This window comes from Leptopilina heterotoma, unplaced genomic scaffold (genome assembly GCF_015476425.1).
Source record: "Leptopilina heterotoma isolate Lh14 unplaced genomic scaffold, ASM1547642v1 Lhet_17, whole genome shotgun sequence".
In the NCBI taxonomy this organism is placed as follows: domain Eukaryota; kingdom Metazoa; phylum Arthropoda; class Insecta; order Hymenoptera; family Figitidae; genus Leptopilina; species Leptopilina heterotoma.
This window is the reverse complement of record NW_025110886.1, coordinates 3,407,128-3,421,575: the sequence shown is the minus strand read 5'-3', so window position 1 is coordinate 3,421,575 and position 14,448 is coordinate 3,407,128. Positions and strand designations below refer to the sequence as shown.

General features: G+C 28.8%; 1 protein-coding gene across 3 annotated transcripts in view; it reads left to right on the top strand.

The window, feature by feature from the left end:
* The window catches only part of LOC122499581 (ras-related and estrogen-regulated growth inhibitor-like), a 176,396-nt gene that overhangs the window by 37,540 nt on the left and 124,408 nt on the right, over positions 1 to 14,448 (top strand). For all 3 annotated transcript variants that reach the window (XR_006301347.1, XM_043608025.1, XM_043608026.1), the window contains exon 3: positions 3,195 to 3,251. Coding sequence is in view for 2 of the 3 variants with exons in the window: in XM_043608025.1 (XP_043463960.1) it covers positions 3,195 to 3,251 (57 nt within the window). In the remaining variant the exon portion in view is untranslated. The remainder of the gene's footprint in view (positions 1 to 3,194; positions 3,252 to 14,448) is intronic.

Here is a 14,448-nt window from a genome sequence, read left to right as displayed (position 1 = left end):
TTGTCGAAAGAAATATTTTTTTTGAAAATTGCAAGTTAAAATATAAGCTAAGAAATATCGCGTCCGCGCCCGCATTAAATATCAACCAATTAAAAAAACAAGTTTTATTTTAATTTTCATCAATTTTAGCAGGGTAGGTAGAAATTATTTATAACATTAATGTAAAAATCCTCTACAATTTTAATTCATTGTTTTTTTGATAAAATAATATTTTGTATCTGTTAAAACTTTTATAAGATTTTTTAATATTTTCTAGATGAAAAATATGTTTACATTATAATTTCTTAAAAATTTTACCAAAAATTTAATTTCTACTGCAATTTTTTTTAAATCGCTAGGGTTAAAGACTTGTTACTTGTACCTTGAAGCAATCATATCGTTTTAAAAAAGGTCTTGCTTTGTTTATTGGGTTCCTTAGGTGTGGCAATCGGATCAATCGCCATTTTTAAGGTGTTAGGTTGTTACGGTGTGTAATTACGATTCGATGGAGGACCACGAAGTAATCTTCTTCTTATTCTTTGGGCACAATTCAAAGCAAAATTGCAGGGTATTCTTATATTCAAAGACTCAGATCGTCTTTAACAATCTAAAAAATTCTCTTTTATTCTTTAAATTCTGGTTTGATTTTATCTTTTTTTCTTTTTATATAGGAAAAAAATTGTCCAAACTTTTATAAACTAGTCATTCAGTTCTAGATACGCTTTACAAAAACGTTTAAAAAATAAAAATAAACTCCCTTTCATAGGGAGAAAAACACATCATTAACGAGTTTTCGTTAATTTATAAAGAATTATTAATAATATCAAAATTAAATTAAATAATATATGTAATCGAATGAACTGCGTGCTTCTTATCTTTTAACTTAATTTATTAAATCTAATTATCGTACTGCTTTATTTAAATTTGATATAGAAATAAAGTGCCCTTGTAATGAGGTGTTTGAACTTAATACATTTATTAAGTATTTATTTTACGAACAGTTACTTTCTAATGTCTATGACCACCTGACAAATTGATCGATGTCAATTGGGGTATTAGAGAGGAAAAGTTTATTATTCTCACTCTCTCTTGTGAATTATTATTAAACTAGCAATATATGCCTCACTCGCTAACGATCGCTCGGTTGTAATTAAACATATTTGTATTTACTTATTTATTTGTATATTATTGATATTTTATATATTAAATTATTATAATATATGAGTAATAATTATAAATTATTATTTTATAATAAATTTGTTTAATTTGTCTTTTATTAAATTTTGTATTCTAATTTCAACCCTTATATATAAATACAATTATAAATATATGTTACCGGCAAAACCCGAAGTCCAGGTATTTTGCGAAATGCCTAGGCAAATCGGGAAATACCTAAAATCTCAGGTATTACTCGAATTTCCTGGACATTCTTAGGTATTTTCCGAATTGCCTAGGCATTTCGAAAAATGCCTGGACTTCGGGTTTTACCGGTAACATATATAGGTATATGATTATACAATATGAACTGTTTCAAATTAATAAAAAATAATGTTTTCGTTGGCATTCGTCTATTGAATATGAAATTTACATATTCAATCTACAATTTCATAATCATTTACCCGGACACTATTAATTTCTAATATATTAATGTGTTTTTACTATTGAAACAAATTACAAGGGTTATATAATACAGTTTAACTTTTATTTTTGAAATATTGATTCAGTTTTTTCACTTTCTTTTTTTAACTTGAATTTTTTAAAAACCTGAAAGTGCCCGGACACTTTAAAAAATGTATGTACGTCACATGAAACGTCTTATAAAAACTTATTTTATGTTCAAGGTTCTTTAAAATCGATTGATTTTATCACGAGATATGAAATTTTTAATATAACATTGTAAAAAACTTGAATTGTTTATAACTGAGAGAAATTTTAATTTTTTAATAAATTCTTTGAACTGTTTAATAAACTCATAATAAAGTCTTTATTTTACGTGTTTTCAATATAATACAGTAAACTTGAAATTTTGTTGTTACACTTCAGGAATTTTTACTCATATATGTATTAAATAACATTGTTACTATAATAATTAACATTGATTTTGCTGACAGTTGTTTGTGAATTATTATTATTATTGTTCATCATAGGTCAATACTCGAAGAGATTTTCAGGGTCGAGTACAAGACCATCGACCGATTGCGCTTTTGTGCAATTATTTTCATTGGTTCATTCAATCATTAACACGCACATGTACATACATATCTTTATATTACACTTTATTTTTTCATTGAAATTGCCTTCTTATATTGCATTTTATATTCAAAACAAAATTCCTCATCCTTATGAAAGTCGTCAATATAGTATGAAACAAAAAATATTTCATTGAAACTATAAATTCATTTTCAATTATTTATTAAGAATTATTAGGCAACAAATTAAATTTTTGGGGTACATATTAATCTACTGCAATAATTATTTTAAAAACCGCTGTTGTAAATAATGTTACTGCAAGACAAGACAAAACAATCAGTACCAGATTTATGTTAAAAATTCGATATTAGTTTACTGACGTTAAATATTGACGTTGAATCTTTAATGGATTTATGTTGATGTTGAATCCATGCAGAATTTATGTTGGGAATTCAGTATTGTTTTTCCGACATAAAGTCGACGTGAAATATGTACTACAATAATGTCAAAGTATAGTAAAGCTTTAATGTTTTTACTCAGACGTCGAATCTTCATTATTCCGACATCGTGACTCCATCAAGTACTAGAAACAGAATTAAATTTCTAGAATTGATGAAAAATTCTGTTTTTTGTGTCCAGCAACCTTTACAAATGTTAAAAACATTTAATTCTTTTTTAATTTGTTGTTTATTTTATAAATTTAAAAATTACCACAAATATTAATGAAAGCCCTTAAATTTTTTCTACTTCTAACAATAATTAATTAAACTTTACAGGAAATGAAAACAAATTTATTTTAAATCATTTAAATGTTGAAGATTTAATCGATTTAATTTAATGGAAATTCTGCTAAGCCAACATTCTAATAATAATATATTTTGCTAAAGTGATGGTCTAGAGAATATCGCTTTTACAAGAAAGAAAAATATGTTAAAAAAAAATTTGTTCATATTTATATTTAAACAAATAAATAATAAGAAATTTCAACTAAAAATTTATGTAATTTCTTTTTATTTCTGTTACAGCCGTTGTAGTACGATATTTAACAAGACGTTATATTGGTGAATACAGCTCTACTAGTGGTGAGTGTTTGTTAGAAATATTATTATTAGATGTTTATTTCCTATTTTCTCTATTTACTCTCCCTGCATTAATCAAGGTTCGAGGATCTAAATACAATTTGCTTACAAACTAAATACATAACTGCCTTAGAACCGTAATTTTTATGCAGTGATCTTAGGAATTATAATTGACGAATAGCATGGATTTTTGTATTTTGTAACTAACATTGGTATTTTCTCCACTTTTCAAACTAATATTATTGAAAAGGGTCTTCAAATTGATACTATTTATGCTGATGTGTCGAAGGCATTTGATAAGGTAGATCATAGTATACTATTAAGCAAATTTCACTGGGGATTTCTGACAACATTGTTGCTTTTTTAAGAGTTATCTGTCTGTCAGGCATCAAGTGGTAAAATTTGATGGTGGACATAGTGAACCATTTTTTAGCAACTTCAGGGGTATCTCAGGGGTCGAATCTGGGTCCTTTAATGTTCATTTTATATATATGAATGATGTAAAACCTATCTTCAGGCACTTCTATTTCTTACTCTATGCTGATGACCTTAAATGTTACAAAATAATTAATTCATCCACAGCAGAAAATGACACTTCAAATCTGCAAAAGATCTGCATCAAAAAGTGCATAAAAATGTTGTGTTAAAAATCATGTAAGATATCAATATAAGGAAAAGCTATGATGTCTCATTTTCTAAAGGTAGAGTCAATTCATGTAATTATACTGTTAATCATGGTTGCCACACAACCTGGAAAACCTGGAAAACCTGGAAATAGCATGGAAATTGAAAAAGGGTATGGAAAACCTGGAAAAAGCATGGAATTTGAACGAATTTCTGGAATTTTTTTTGGGTTAATGAAAGATATTAAGAAAAATTCCATTCAACATGTTATTTTTCTTTAAAAATGTTAACATGCAATTTTCCCTTTTCCATGTTATCTTCTCTTTAAATTAATTTAATTTTTTTAAATTATTGACTAAAACTGTGAAAAATGTTGTTAAGATTGTTCTAAAAAAAAGATTTTTTACGATTGTCAAAATTTTTTGTTATTAATTGCTTTTTGTTCAAGATTTTGAACAAAGTTTAAAGATGAAAATTATTTAATTTAGACATGACTTCAATGTTCTAATTATGGCTGATTCTTCTGAAAGTGACATTTTTTATATCTCGATTAATTTTATAAAATCTACTCTCTAATAATATTATTAACCATTGTCATAGTAAAAATTTATTATTTATAAGAAAACTAAATTTTTATGGTTTTTTTCAAACTCTTAGAAATTTTTTAAAAATAGTGACAAAAAAATACAATGTTTTTTCTATCATTATGTGCATTTTAAAAATTTTTGGACCTCTGTTTCATATGTGATAAAAATGTTTAAATTTGTCTTCAGTTTAAGTTAAAATTACTTCACGATGATTAATGATATTTATATACATTAAAAATATTCTAAAAAAATGTGAATGCACATTAAAATAAAGTTAATGGTCTGATGTTTAATTTTTCTATATAACATTTATAAAAAAGAGGAATATTATTGCTTTTATAAATATTTAAATTTTACATATTGGCCCGAGTAAAATTCAAAGAAGAAAGACTTTAATATTTTCAAATTGATTTTGCACAACTTAAATTCTTACTTTTGAGTATGAAATAAAGTAGTTTCAATAGAAGAAACCATATAATTTAAAAAAAAAAATTGAAAAATCAAATATAAAAAGTATCACTTTCAGAAAAATAAACATAAAAATGCCTGTGATTGTAACTGTTTAAGAGAACATTAATTTATAACTACATAATAATGAATATTGTTAACACTTTTGTAAAATACTTGTTTTTTTATCACAAATAATTCCTAAATTTCAACCTGGAATTTTTAATATTTCTAACCTGGAAAACCTGGAAAAAGCCTGGAATTTTGAAATCTAGATTTTGTGACAACCATGTTAATGTGTAATTACAATTAGAGAGAATAGCTTAGAGAATAACTAGGGTGCATGATTTAGGTGTATTGTTCACCAGTAATCTTTGTTTTAATGATCACGTTACTGAAATTGTCTGAAGGACCTCAAAATCTTTGGGGTTTATAATGCATGTATAATCTGGTCTCTTTTTTATGTCTTCCATATAATTAGAATTGAACATGTTCAAAATAAATTTCTTAGATTTGCTGCGAGAATACTTAATATTCCTTTTGATTGTCATACGCATGATTATAAGGATTTAAGGGATCTAATGAATATTCCTCTTTTGACATCTAGATTTCATTTCTCTGATATGTCTTTCTTGTACAGACTGATGAACGGAGCTATCTACTGTCTTTCACTCCTATCTATGGTAAATTTATCTGTTCCTAGAATGTTTACTAGACGTTAGTGGTACATTTAAATCTTTACACAATTTTTACTAAACTTTACAAGAAATACTTCGAAGTTTGCAAGTAAATCTTTAATAAATTTTTGGGAAAGTTTCGGTGCTGTTAATTTTCTGGGTAAAGTAAAGGCCTTGCTTTGTCTCTCAAAAATGGGTCTCCTGACAAAAAATATAAAGAAGGAAATGGTATGATTTTGGTTTAAACAGATTTATAAAATAGAAATGATGATGATGATGAATATAATCCATTTTGTATATTTTAGACCCATTTTTGTAATACTTGTGACTGCTTCTAAATCACCGTGTATTGACTATAATTAATTAGCTTGATAGTAATATATCGTTACTGATCAGATGGATATTCAACTAGTACTTAAACTATTCTTAAACAACTTTCAAGTACATTGCGGCAACACTTAGTATTTTTTATATGGAATTGTATAAATTATTTTTTTTATTTGTATAATTATGTGATTCCATGAGAATTCCACAGTGAAATTCCATGTTTACTTGGAACACTATTCACAAGTGAACGAAGGCATGTAAAATGAGCTTTGATGAAGTGGTTACTGTAACAAAATATTTGCCTCACTCTATGAAAAGATAGACATATATATCTTTTTAAGATGATTCTTTCTCTTTCATGCTGTTCGCGTTTGAACTGGACGCAGAAATAAAGTGACTTTATTTCATCGAAGAGAACCATGTCAGTTGATCTAGTTTTTGTCACACGAGACACACTATCTTAATTGCTTTATTATCCGTACACTCTACTGTTACTTTTTCTATTTCTAATTTTTGCGATTAAAGTTATGAATTTAAAAAATTACAATTTAGAAACTACTTAACATAAAATTTAATTGTTGTTTCAGTTTTAAATATAAAATTGTTTTTTTAATATGATTTTGTCAATTTTTACATGATTCCAATAATAGCATGCAACATTTTGCATTATTTATATTTATTGTTAGTTAGGTATGTAGCTACACATCTCTGTCATATAGCAAGCTAAAATTTTCATGATTTTTGTAATTACAACACACGATTATACAACAATATTAGTAATAAGATAATATTGTAGCAATGTGTTAAAGTTATTACCTTTTAGAAGGACTAAAAAAATATTGACTGACTAACAATTTATTCGAAACTAGATGAAACATCCGTTGACAATATAACGGAGTAGAAAAATCGGGTAACGATTTCCTCAATTGATTGTTAAATTCTCCGAAGACCGGTAGTTATCAACTATATATAAATGAGGCTCATGTCTCCACGTGCTTCAGGTCTAGTTCTCTTTAAGGTCGAGTGAGCAATCGTTAATGGTAAAAGTCAAGTTAACATTCTCTGCACATTATCGACAAAAATACCATTAAAGAAAAAAGCGTTAATTCTTAATTCTAAAATTAATCAGCTATTAGCTTTTTTCTAATTTTTTAAACAATTATTTTATTTATGCAAATATCAGAAACCTAATAACAATGAATTTTTTTCTGTTGTTCTTTTATTGAACGTCAATTATAAAATTCTTTATTTCATTGATACAAAATAAGTTTAAAATGTATTGTTATATAATATGGATTACTTTTTTCTGAAAAACCGATACTGATTTTCGAGAATATTGCTTTCATGAATTTGAAATTCTGACCTCAGATACGTAATCCCTGAAAACCCATAGCTACTAACTGTAGTAAAAATTGTATCAGTGGAAATAATTCGGCCTTTAAAGGGTTAAGCCTGTTTATTTGATTTATACGATTTGGAGATGATTGTCGTTGTTTCCAGACTTATTTTTTAAGACCCATTGAAACAGTGAATCAGAGGGCGGAGATATAAACACTCGATATAAAATATAGAGCCGCAGGGATAGTCTTCAGAATGCAGATCTATCTCTCTCTTTCATAATTCACAGGGGTTAACCATGGTACAATAATTGCTACATGCCTGTAAATATCAAAACATAAAAAACCAAATAGCTGAATCATAGATCCTTTTTCCTTTTCGTCGTAATCCGCTAAATACATATGCCCTTCCAATATATAATATCAAAACTCGCGCGGTAGGGTTCGGGAACTCCTATTAAATACACAAGTCAATTAATTTTATTCTTTACGATCCTTTAATAGTTTCATGAACATACTTTGGAAATTGTTTCTCGCACTCATCTGAAATTTATTCCTGCAATTAATTTATGATGAGCACCGACAATGGAATTCACCCAAAATTACTTTAATCATTGGGACTTATTTTTATAATAATAATTAATACTAATTAATAATGAAAAATAATAATTAACATTAATTAATTAATAATCAATTATGTAATTAAAATTAAGTTCATTGAAATACTGTTAAAACAATCATTGTAACATAATAATTATAATGGAATATACATAATAATATAATTGAGAGGCTTGTTGCTATAAGAGGATACGCGCCATGTTAAAGTGAGTATTCTCTTATAGCATCTAGCCCACAGTGGGACAAGATATACTCAGTTTTTCTAAAAACCATAGATAGTGAAAAGTTAGTTTTCTTTTAAAATCAACGGTGCTCACACTCTAAACAGCAAAACAATTATTAGCAAGATAAAATCGAGAAAGGGCCAAATTACATAAGCCAAGTGTCAACCTGTAATTATCTGTCATTCAAAGGACCGACTTACGAACAATTAGACAAGAAGTCATTGTCTCCTCTACGAGGACGTTGAACAACCCCCCGCAGCGCTACAAGAAAAGCACTGCCATATTATACACAAGAGTTCAGAATTAAAGAGAAAATTTATACTCTAGAGTCATCTTCTCTTCGAAAGTAGAAAGTCTAGGGTTTCTATGTTTCATTTTACAACTATGAAATATTCATTATTGTAATTTTTAAAATTAATAAATTCAAGTAAGTTTAATCTTGTTTTATTCAAAAATCTTATTAATTTAATTAAATTAATTTGAGGAAAATATGTAAATAAATGTGGTATTTAGACGTAACAGTATATATGCACTTATTATTTACGTGGAAGACTTTTGAAACATAAATAAGTGCATATACACTTATTCGGATTTACAGAGTATACTATCAAGGCGTTCACCCCAAGTCGAATAAACTTATCTCTTTTTAACGGTTTGGAACACACATTTTAAAAAAAAGATTGGGAGTCCGCGATTCCGCATTGCGAGTAGGCCATGTTCCAACTCGGAATTATAAGGCAATCCATGTCGCGGATCTCAAGTGCGTTCTTTCGATTCACCGACTGCACCTTACCCATGCTACCGACTACCTTAACAACCTGAGCAGTGAAAAATATGTTTTTCTACAGTTTCAACCATTAGTGAACTAGTCAAGTTTTAAAAATCTCGAACAGAATTATCAATTAAGCGACTATAATTTATAATGATTAATTTATTTAATTACATTCTTCTTTTAATATTAATTAATTGACAAGGTGATTAGTAAACTACCTTAAAGCACCCTATGAAGTGAGCATTTAATGATAATCAATATAACCTAAGACGTCTATAAAAGAACAAAATTATTTTCGCTATCCTTCGAGTTTTAAATTCATCGTCAGTTGAAGATATTCGACTGCATACTGGCTTCGTCCCTTTTCGCCCACCCCTATTCAATAACATTAACCCTACTTCTACTCCTGTTTCTCATCTCTTACAACCATCCACTTTTACCCCTCCATAACCCAATCAAAATCTTCTCAACTTATTCTCAACCTATTCCACCTTCAACAAATCCATTTAATACTACACTCACTCTTTTCTATTCACCCCTCCCTTCTTTTTCATTTAGTCTATCACACACCTCATTCTTTAACCACTCCTCCCGTATCCTCCCTCACACAATACTTTACACCATCCACCTAAATACAATCTTTATTCATTCCTTATCTATTCTTATCACACTTCCTTTCAATCTCCCTTTTACTCTCATCACATCCATTTTCTCTTCCTCACTACCCAACTCCACCAGCCATAACTTTGGTACACCATTCTCGCCCATTCCTATTGCTTCCACCGTTTTAACACTTACACCCACGCAAACATTTTTTCCACCTCTCTTTTACTCTCTAACACACCTCCATACATACTTCTGATCACAACATTCTTTTTCCTTTTCCACTACATCTACTCGCCCTGCCAAATCTCCCATTTTCCACTTTATTTTCTCATATTCACTTCCCTCAACTTTCTCTGCCTCATTCACTTCCTTTATACTTCTTTCTAAACCATTCATTCTTCTCCACATGCTTTCCTTTTTCCTTTTCCACTTAATATTCAATTTCTCCAACTTCTCTTCTATTTTCTCTATATGCTATATCTCTGTCTCTTTATTCCCCATTTTCACACATATTTATCAAATTTCCCTTCACTGTCTTAGATTTTTCCTCCATTGAATCCTTTAACATTAATACTAATTCTAACAAATCCATGCAGTCCCACACGTCATCTTTTCCCCATTCTTTCCTATTCCCGTTTCCCTTTTAAATCCTCGCGCCTTTCTCTCACTACCACTTGCACTACTTGAGTCAGACTCACCCATTCTAGAAATCTGCCTTATCACTCTAATTGTCACTATCTCTCTCTCTCCACCCTCTTACTTCAAGCAACCTAACCTCACAATGCCCACCTCTCTTTTTTACCTTTTTTTATCACTCACACATTTACTACTCTATACAAACATACCTTTCCTTTTCACTACCACAATTTTACTGAATACTCCACACTACCCAACTTTCTTTAAATCCTTCAAATTTATTCTAAAAACTCTTAACTCTTTCCAAAAGCATGTATACCGTAACGGTACCGGAAACGGAAGCATTGTGGAATACAGTTAAAATTTATTTATTTTTCAAATTGAAATAGGGATAAGTATTTTATATGAATTTTCTTCAGTTAATTTTTAGGGTTGAGTACATATAACACAGGTCCACAAAAAATCGATGAAAGGTTCCTTCCACCAAACCTGATGTATTATATGTTTTTGGGGTTGCTGAAAACGAATCTAAAGTCTTATTTAACGGATTTAGTGAAAAGATGTTAAAAACTTTTTAATTCTTCTGATCAAATATTTTATTCCTCAACTACGCTTAGCTTTCGCTCCACGACGCAGAGCCTCCTCAGAGCATTACAAACTGAAAAAAATCTTATATTAAATAAAATTCTTTCACATACGCGCTATAAAAAGAAAACCTCAAAACTTACCAATCATGTGTCAAGATTCATTTAAATATATAAAAAAAATTTTTACAAATTAAAAATAACATAAATAATATAAATTGTTAACAAACATAAATATATAAAATTTAAATGTAATTCAAAAAAAGAGGAGTTTATAAAGCTTGCTGAATAAAAAAATTAAGTACCAAATGATTATAAAATATGTTTATTATAATTTATTTACTCTCCCTGCATGAAGCATGGTTCGAGGATCCAAATACAATTTTCTTACAAACTAAATACATAATCATCTTCCCAGTGTGCAAAGTTACAGAATAATTCTATAACTATTCCAGAACAAAAAGAACAAGTTCTGTAACTGGTGAGGAACAGGCAGGTCAAAATGTCGTCCCCCTGGAGGCACAAAATAGGAACCAAAGTCTGTAACAATTCTAGAACAAAACTAGAACATTGTTTTAGAACAAATATATCAGACTATCTTATTTATTTAAATTAATGACTAAATTATTATTAGCATTGTTAATAATTATTTAAACTTATACTTTATGTATTAATATTCGGAATTATACACAGAACACTTAAAACTAAGAATGAAAAATTTCGCACGCACGGGGGATCGAAACCTAGACCTAGAGGACACAAGTCGAATACGCATACCGCATAGCCACGCAAGCTTGGAAGTGATTTTACTTCAACTTTCTTTTGAATTGTGGGACCGTTATGTGCAGTGCTAAAATTATAAATTGAAATGTAACATACTTAATAAAAAAATAACTATATATGGGGCATTCCAGGCCAAATCGGAAATTATTTTGCTTTTGCATCTCAAATTTTTTTTAAACATTTTTTTTCTTTTAGTACTCTTTGAAATGAGCTACCTTGAATTTTTTCAAATTTTTTCATAAAGCGGTTCAGGAGATACAGATTCATGAAAAATGACGTTTTTTACGTAAATTTTTTTAAAATTCTTATAACTCGGTCAAAAATTGATCAAATTGGACGTTTTTATAATGAAAAGTTTTGTTTTCACACGTAGTTTTAAATAAAAATATTTTTGAGATGCAAAAGCAAAATAATTTCCGATTTGGCCTGGAATGCCCCATATATATATAAATTTTTTTATTACAAATAATAATATATAATTATGCTACAAATAATAAAAAATTTTAATTAATTAGTTAATAATAATAATTTATTATTGTATTTTTATGATATACCTATTAATTAATAATTGATAATAAATTAATTAAATATTTGATGTTATTGTTGGTGAATAATGTTTTTAAAAATCTTGAAAATTTATGCAAGCTGACAGTGAAAAATTATTTAATTTTTTACGAATCATCGATACGAGTCTTTCTAAGTATCTAAATTCAAAAGATTTTTTGTAATTCATGCAAAAATACTTTTATAAAATTTAATAATAACATCTTTCCGTGTAGTGAAAATAAACACAAGTTTATAGTGAAAGAACAGTTATATTAAATTTTTGTAACAGTGTTCTAGAACACTGTAGGAACAATGTTACTTCAAAATTCTATAACTAATTTAGAACAAATGTTACATGTCTGTTATAGAACAGATACAAAAAAACTGTTCCAGAACAAATTTAGAACAAAGTTCTAGAACTGTTCTATAATAAAATTGTAACACTTATTCTAGAACACTGTTCTTTTTTTGGTCTAGAACAGTTATAGTACGTGCACACTGGGTTATATCTAATTACAAAAAACACTTAACCTATACGCTTCTTATTAAACTACTTCTACAAAAAATACCCTAACCTATCAACAATCGCCAGTGCCATAACTTCCGTTTCCAGTTCCAATTGCCTTTCCTGGCTATACTTTTTCGCTTGTTCTTAACTTTAACATTTTTACCATCCAAACTACTTCTGTTCACTCATACGCACTCCTCATTCAACCCACATTATCTCTATTCCATCGCTATCCTTTCAATCTTCTCAATTTTACTCTTATTTCTCTTCTTCACAATTTCTACTATCATTCGCCCTAACCTTAACCACTTTCCCAGTATTTTCCCTAACACAATATTTTACCTCATCTATCCAAATACATTCTTTACCCATTTGTACCACTCTTCCACTCTTTCTTTCTCAACAGCCATATAATTCTTCTTTCTCTCCACGTTCGGTCCTCATCAATTCTTATCATACTTCCTTTCAACTTCTTTTTCATTCTCATCACTTCCTTTTTCTCCTCCTCATTATCTAACTCCACCAACCACAATTTCGGTACACCATTCTCGCCCATTCCTATCGCTTTCACCATTTTTACACTTACACCAACCCACACCCACGCAAACACTTTTTCCACCTCTCCTTTACCTTCCATTGCACTTACATTCATACCCCTAATCACAACGTTATTTTTTCTTTTGTCTCTTTCCATACCATCCACTCGTCTCGATAATTCCTCCATTTTCACCTGCATACACACATTCTCATCCCCCTTCACCTTCCCTTCATTCTCCATTAAACGTTCTTCCAATTCATATATTTTCCTCCACAAATCTTGCTTTTGTTTTATCCACTGTATCTCCCACTTTTCCCACATTCTCTGCATGCTTTCCAAACTCTCACTAATTTTCTCAATCTCTCTGTCCCTTTCATCCGCTTTTTTATCCACAAGTTTCACCTTTTTCTCACAATCTTAAATTGTTTGTCCAATGATCCACTTCACTTTTGAAATAACTCTAACAAATCCATACAATCTTCGCACGTCATTCTTTTTTCATTCTTACCTATTCCCCTTTCGAATTTTGGCGCATCACTCTCACTCGATTCACTTCGCTTACTTCCATATTCACTACTGCTACTACTAACGTCAGATTCGGATTCAGACATTCTAGAAACCTAACTTATCCACACGCAATTCACTCTACTGCCTCTGTCACTATCTCTCTCTTCTCTCTCACTTTACACTACCTAACCTCACAATACCGACTTCTTCTTTTTATCTTTTTTATCACACACACTCACACTATTCTACACAAACATACCTTTTTCTTACACTACCACAAATTCCAGCTCTCACACAGCACACTATACTAACCACCCCTTTTTAATTCCTAAAAAACTTAACAAAAACTATTAACCCTTCATGAACGCGTGTACACCAAAACAGTAACGGAAACGGAAGCCATAAAATATGTTTATTAAGTTTAGAAACTATTTAAATATCAAAAATATAAGTTTATGGTTTCATATTTAAACATAAATATATTATTAAGCAATAAAGATGTTTAAATAATGATTGTTTGGAGTATTGTTTTTATAATATTCTATTTTATAAGCCTTTATTTCCCACTTTAAAATTACGATTTTGGTTGTAATCACAATTATTAACTTTTTATTTTAATTTATTATCATTTTCCATAAAATTACATGTTACATTACATATATATATATATTTTTTAAAAAAATACATTTTGTTATTATAATGTATAAAATCATTGAACATTAGTTGGATTATAATAAATACATTTTATAATATAATAATCATAGTTTTTACAAAATGTGTAAAATTAATTTCAAAACATCTATATATACAGCAAAAATACATGATAAATTAGAATATTTACAATTACGTGAAATAAATTTCATTTCATTTTCGTTTACG